General features: G+C 41.3%; 1 protein-coding gene across 7 annotated transcripts in view; it reads right to left on the bottom strand.

Moving 5' to 3' along the window:
• The window catches only part of LOC307020761 (neurobeachin-like), a 37,171-nt gene extending 32,566 nt beyond the window's left edge, over positions 1–4,605 (bottom strand). For all 7 annotated transcript variants that reach the window (XM_079652306.1, XM_079652305.1, XM_079652304.1 and 4 more), the window contains exons 1-8: positions 4,526–4,605; positions 4,122–4,184; positions 3,671–3,768; positions 2,778–2,891; positions 1,496–1,604; positions 1,285–1,366; positions 909–1,032; positions 590–782 (exon numbers count right to left, since the gene is read on the bottom strand). In XM_079652306.1, coding sequence (XP_079508432.1) covers positions 590–782; positions 909–1,032; positions 1,285–1,366; positions 1,496–1,604; positions 2,778–2,891; positions 3,671–3,768; positions 4,122–4,184; positions 4,526–4,558 — 816 coding nt within the window. In that variant the 5' untranslated portion in view covers positions 4,559–4,605. The remainder of the gene's footprint in view (positions 1–589; positions 783–908; positions 1,033–1,284; positions 1,367–1,495; positions 1,605–2,777; positions 2,892–3,670; positions 3,769–4,121; positions 4,185–4,525) is intronic.
• Positions 4,606–7,137: the final 2,532 nt, after the last annotated feature.

Consider the following 7,137-nt stretch of genomic DNA (forward strand, 5'->3'; position numbering starts at 1 on the left):
CGCGCCCCCCCTGTCATGCCTCTGCGGCCCCCTGGGGGAGCGCGCCCCACACTTTGAGAGCCACTGCTCTAACCCAACTTCAGCCAGATTTGAAAAATCAGTTTGTTCATCAGTCAGCATTTTTCAGACAAAGGGGCAAAATGACTGCACATGCAGTACAAAAAACGAATAGTGTCTTAAAGGAGAAGCCCACCCCCCACACCCAACTTCAAAATCGTATTTACAGTAGAGCATTTGGACATTGCACATTATTGTGTTAAAATGACTTATCTACTTCTGCTTGTACTTCAACATTGCTTATATAGGATTTACTAATAAAACAAATACGGGATATAATACATTTGGATTAAAATGTGAGTTACAGAGATTGCAGCAGTTGGAAATGTCGGGTTAAGAAAATAATCTTAGTAAAGGCCATGAAAAAAATCACATTTTATGCATGGCATTTTTGTTTACAATGGGTCCTCCTGAGTAGGAATTTGGTATTTCCTTGTCTTCATTAATGGATTTCTGTTTCTGGATTCTTAATGCAAAATAGTGAGAGCAAAAATATGCTTTTTGATACTTTAAGTGCATTTCATGCTCTTACCTTGGAGTGTGCGATGGATAGGGTATCAACCCAGACCCTCCACCCTCCCCATTCATATTTAATGGCATGGTACAGCAGGATCCTGAAGATGTTGTAAACCATCTCGGTAATTTTCTGCTCTTCCGGGCTCTTGGGGTTGATGTACCCGAGGGAGAACATCCAGTCCTGCCACACAGAGCACTGCAGCAGGCACCTGGAACACAACACAGACACTGGATTTGAGTCGGGCTGCAGATTAAGCTTAATAACACAAATCATTAAACAAAACAAATGACATGCAGGTTGAATAAATGCAAGTAGTCATTTTAGGGACTCTTACCGCCTGTTTTCACGGCTGTTACTGAAGAGTTTTATCATGTCAGAGAGAAAGAGTCTTCTGACTTCCATCAGCTCGCCACTGGGAGAGGAGTTCTTCAGCAGGGTGGCCACTACCTTCAGAATCACTGGGTGGGAGGGGAAACAAATCAAGGAATGGGGAAAAGAAAGAGATAAGAGAAGGCAATAGTAGTTTGAATGAGAGAGGAAAATGTGAGGGACAGGAGAGTAAGTGGCAGATCAATAACTGTGACATGGCAGCAGTGTCGGCTTCTGAGTTGTGGCTTTGTTGTTTGTTTACTCGCATTAAAACAACACTGCATTGTTGGCAGACCAAAGCACACAGAGAGACAGGCAGGCTAAAATGAGTTAGTACTTACTGGGATTCTGGATTTTGATAGTGGAGTCGGGCTCAGGGTGGGGTTTGTGCACCACCTGAGTACAGACCTGCTCCGTCAGAATCTGCACACACAGAGGGGGAACAGCCGTCAATGAAACGCCACGTCAATCACCTGAATACTGACAGACTGAAAGGGCATCACTTCATGTATGTTGCTGGTAACACAGCATGTCAATGAGCTGATCCCCTACCTCATACAGAGTGTTGTAGGTGGTGACAGAGACGGTGTTGGTGTGCATCATCAGCCTCTCCCCCAGCAGCGTGAACAGACTGTGCGTGTGCATTATCTCCACCTTCCTCCTTCAGGAAACACACACACACACCATTCATAAGATAATTTATGACAGTTGAAAGTGACATTGATTGTCACTGGCCTGATGCCGGTTTGATATTGGCAGGTGGCACCATGTGGCCCTGTCAGTTATGATGGGACCAAAGAGGACGAGAAATGAATACCAACAAGAGAAATGAACGAGAGGCATTAACAGAGCGGCATCACTGCAGGCGTCACTGGGGCAACGTTAGCAAGGATGCAAATTATTAACTTTGAAGATTAACCTTGCCAGTGGGAGGAAATTGCGTTACTAAAAGGGCTTTTAACTAGAAAGGTTTAGACATTAGGGTTGGCTCACTTTGAGGATTCTTTTTTAATTGAATTGGGAGAATAATGCTCAGAGCTTCTGTATATTCACAGATATAATCAGGTCATTAGAAGCAGGAAACAAAGGAACAGTTGCACAACATGTAATTATGTATATATAAATATACATTTATCTTTTATTATATTTAGTTCCGATATGATGTTTGAAAGTAGTTTGATGGGTTAAAAATTCTCAATTTCTTTGGTTTTGTTATTATTTTTGATCAATGATATTATCAATACCATAAAGCAGTTGATAGCTCTGAAATCATGATGTCATTGTTTTCCTTTGTATTAGGCGGATATATCAACTATCGGTAGTGTAAATTGCTATCTGGATCAATGTTATATTTCAACGAGCAGCAACATGTAAAGTTAAGAGGCTCCATGCAGGGTGTTAGGTTGGAGCAGATGTTGAGGAGGGGGGAAGGTTCAGGTGCAGCTTGGCAGCCCGCTCCCATGTCGTGCAGAGAGTGCCATCAATGTCACATGGGATGAATAAATCCCCCAGCATTCATGTATGCTCATCAAGGTTCCACCTCCCTTGCAGTGTGCACTGTCAACATGATTATTCCGCCTGGACGTGATGATGAGGACATTATCTTCACGTACACAAACAAACAAAAGGCCTTTCAAAAGCTCACTGGAGGCTGCTGTGATTTTTACTGCAGTGAGTTTTTCTCACACTCTATCTGAAGTCTCCCAATCTTACATCGCAGTATTTGGGTTTTAGATGTGAGAGAAAACCAGATTAAGGTTGATTTTCGCAGCAGCAACAAACACTGCAAAAAGAATATATCTGACAGAAAGCAAAGAGACAAAGAGGTACTGACTTGTGACCGAGGTGCTTGAGGAAGTAGCCCAGGACTTTGAGTGCTTGGACTCGGATGCTCTCGCTCTTAGAGGCCAGGAGCTTGCAGATCACCCTGTAGCATGGAAAACAAAGACTGATCAAATGTCAATGAATGATTTCAGTAAACACTTTCAATCCAGGCGTTATTCTGGCAGTGTAGTAAAGACCTGCTGCCTAAATATAATATATAAATAAATATCCTTAAAGTCTGCAGCACGTGCGCTGAATGGAAACATTTCTTCAAAGGAGTGTACTCGGAGGACATGAAAGGGAAATAAGTGTGAGAACACAACACACATTTTGCTGACTAGCTCTCTGGCAACAGAATATTTAACCATAGCAACCAACAACACATCCAAGTGCAGTTGTGCTTCAGGGGACTTAGCAGCGCAGTTTGACTCCTTCTTTAAGAGGTCCTGCTGCTTGGCTGAAGCTACCCTTTTTGGAATTGAATATAAACAAAAGCTTAGCCATGCAGTAAAGCATTTATGTTATGGCTGCTGGACAAAACGGAGGATTTACTTGCTTATCGGACAAATCCCATAACAAAGACAAAGGTTACAAATGTTGTTTTGTGCAATAAAAAAAAACTGAGAATACAATTGGAACAAACATGGAAGTATATTAACAATTGTATAAAGGAATGTTTTTCCTAATTTTTTAATAAATAAACAAATTTGACTTTCACTTATTTTGTGCCTCTTGCCTCCTGTAATTAATATTGAGAATTGTGTCTGGTTGTTATAAATGGTAACAGTAAAGGCCAAAATAAACATGTTAACAAAATGATCACAAGAAGTACATCTTATTTAGCAAAGAAAGCTACGTTTAGTGTCAGTTGCATCATATCTTCATCTGTGTGTCAGTATTCACCTTATTCCATTCCTCTGGTCAAAAGCAGGGATCATGGACGCTGGGTGTTCAGACATGAGAGCCACCAACAGCTGCAGCACGTCGTGGATATTCTCATCCTGCAAAGAAAAAAGAGAGCGAAGTTTAGGCGGGTGAAAAAAGAACAAAGAGGAAGCCCGAAAGGGTCAGAGGAGGAGAGGGTTTAGAGGACAAAGAGAGAGGTGTAAGGAAGGACCAGGAGGTGGGTGGGGTGTTATTTCAGTGCAAGAATAGAGATAATTGTAACAGAAGAGTACATTCTGTTCAGTCCATTGTTGCACCATTTTCTATGCTTTCACAGCGCCGAAGCTGACTCACACTCTGACTTCTTTAAGTGGACCATAACTCCAACCCACACATTTTAATGCACAATTTGCCACCAGCTCCACTCAGCTGCTCTCAGTCTCTCTGTGGCTTCGCACTGAGCAATTACCTCATGCATGGTCAATAGGTAGTTGAGTATGCTCTGCAGCTCGTCCTCCTTCACGCCTCGGTCCTATAAAAAAAAAAAACAGACAGGGCATCAATCACAGATACGTTCATGATCTCTGGTAGTTTTTACAGCTTTATAACATCGGATGACAACAATAAGTTGGTCCCCTGGTTGATTCATTTTGATCGAACTTCAAACACCCACAAAACGGCAGGAACAAATCAATACAAGAACACAAAAGATACAGTGTTTCATTCAGGCTACTCATCCATAATGCAATTCCACACACACACACATTTTAGATGAAGGTCGAGAACCCCATAGATACAACACAACAGAGGACATCATGGAAAGTACTTAAACTATGCCATGAAGATAATAGTAATCCTTTTCTCTCACTGTACCTTTAGTATGAGTTGTTTGAGGAAGAGGAGCATGAAGGCTCTGAGCGAGATGATCTCCTTTTGGGATGGTCGTGGTCCGTCTAAACAAACACACAAAAACAAAGGAATAATTTCCTGTTAAACAAAATTCAATTTTTATGCACAATGGTGATCGGCTAGACAACCCGCTCAGTCTGAGTGAGCCCTACCGTGCACTCATATACGTTTTATTATGCTTCCTGGAGAGCTGAGAAAAACATGTTAACGTAAGCACACGCACATACACACACTCTATGAAAGAACTGTAAATCACTGCCATTAACTCCAGGAGCAATTTGGCAATCTGGATATTTTTTAGTTGTACTAATCTAAATGATTATAGCAAAATGTGATTGATAGTCCAAATGATCCGAACCAAACGGGCACTGTAATCCACTGTATCAACTTTAAAGCTCCGGCACTCCATCAGCTGTTCGCTGTGGTGGCAAACAGAGAAATAATCAAGCTAAAATCACAAACTCATCAGGCACATAACACAAGTAATTCCTCATGTGGGTCTAATGTCATTGCCACTTTCTAAAAGGTCTGTCCTCTTTGACAATCATGATCATTTATCTCCACGTGCTCACACCTGCCAGACCTCCATGACCTTTTAAAGTGTATCAGGATTTGAGTTCTTAACAGTTTTTCCCTTCTGCAAATTGTCTGAACTTCATTTCAACAAAGGCTGCCTTTTACCAAATAAACAATAGAACGGTAGCCCCTTTGAAAAAAGAAAACATACTGACAACTCAGATGATGGCATTGCATTTTCATTGTTGTAACTGTATTTAATTCATTTAGAGGTGTTTAATGTGTGCGCCAGAAACACTAGAAGCTTAGGGCTGTGACGAATCGGCTCAAAACAGCTGCCAAATAACTAGCTAATGGAATATGTTGCCAAATAGAAAAAAGATGTATAGATTCTGATCAAAGCACCCACCCTTTCAAAAATAAGGGCATTCCTCCTTTATTGGTCCCAGTGGCTACTGCAGCCAGATAAAGTCGGCTTTCTCCAACTTCTTCAATTACTACTCTACAGTTGTCATTAAAAAAATAATAAGAAGTATGCAATAAAAGAACAAGCTACATGTTCTCATCAGCTTTACACATTCCCAACACGGGTTTATAAGTTTAAAAGGCAACAATAAACCTTTGTGATGTCCTGGCTTATGTGCATTAGCTACCTCACACTCTGCTGTGTCAGGATGATTGGAATGACCCTTACTTTACACAAAGGGAGAGTGCTGCAGTAGTAAAGAGCGTTTATTGAAAGCATTGAAACACACATAAACTGAAATCAGGCTGCTTTGATCGGAGAGGTAAAGCAAAGAGAAACATTTAAACGGCTGTGGAAGAAAGAAGAATAAAGCTTTTCGACTACTTATATTTTAGTCATGCTCTGCCGCCCTTGAATAATGTGTGTACAGGTTTCAATCTGTTCACCTGCTCTTCACAAAGCCAAAACATGACACTGAAGAAGTCCCCTGCGATTCATCATCATTATCCGTCAGGCTGGAACCCGTCGGGGGAGTATTGACACTCACCATCCATCATGGTTACGCAGCAGCTCTGTGTCAAACGTGGACGCATCAGGTGAGCGTGTGCAAAGGTGACCTCTGTTTTAAGGGTCCTTTAAGAGGATTTCAACGCTTATATTCATTCAAACCGCTTCTTAGGGGCAATTCATTATCGTCTTTTCCTCTTCAGAATTCACTTTCTTTCTCCCGGGCTCCTTTTTATCTTAATCTGACTCAATGGTTTTATCCGGTAATGTGGACAACGGTTTTGTTCTGCCACTTAGCCACAACTTGTTAGGAGTCATAGAAGCTTTTTATTTTTATGCTAATACAGTTCTGTGTGAGCGTGTGTTTCTACATGAATCTGTGCTCATTCTTAGATGGGCTGCTTGCTATAAGTACACACTGTACACACACACTAAAAGCTTTGAAATCAAAGTTTTGCTTGGAATATAATTTAGCTGAAGAGTTCAAAAGCAATGTGGCTAACTTTTGCAAAAGGCCTTAGGTGGGTTTTTTTTAGTCAAGGTAAACATTCCCTCTCTTTATTTTCCCAAAAGCAATTTATTTTAACATCAGAGGGGGCTATTTGTATAATATGAGGTAAGCTTAGAGAGGAACTATGTATTTCTAAGAAGAGTTTCAAAGACTCAAAGCAGGTGCATGGTAAAAATACACTAGGACAAACAATGTTGTACTGTGCAACTTGGATTCAACCTCATTACTTCAGACTGAGGCCCAGTTAAATACATTTTACCCACTGAGCTCAAAATATCTGGCCATTACTATGCAAATTAATTCCATCAAGGCATATCACACTCTTACAGTAGAGGCAAGTTCACACCATTGCAAAACAAAACTAGCACATCCTCTAGCTTTGAACGGCCATTAGCACAGCTGAGGCTAATTGCCCCGGTTATCAGAGCTTCTTCACGGGGCTGAATCCCCGCAGTCAAACAGCAATATCGGAAAACCGAAAGGAAACCAGACAGCCAGTTGATTAGAAATTCCAAAAGCTCCCTTGGATCTGCCAATCAAACCCGTCTGCTGCCATGGCAACATGGGATGCGTTCT

The sequence above is a fragment of the Notothenia rossii genome, assembly GCF_949606895.1.
Source record: "Notothenia rossii genome assembly, chromosome: 9".
Classification (NCBI taxonomy): Eukaryota; Metazoa; Chordata; class Actinopteri; order Perciformes; family Nototheniidae; genus Notothenia; species Notothenia rossii.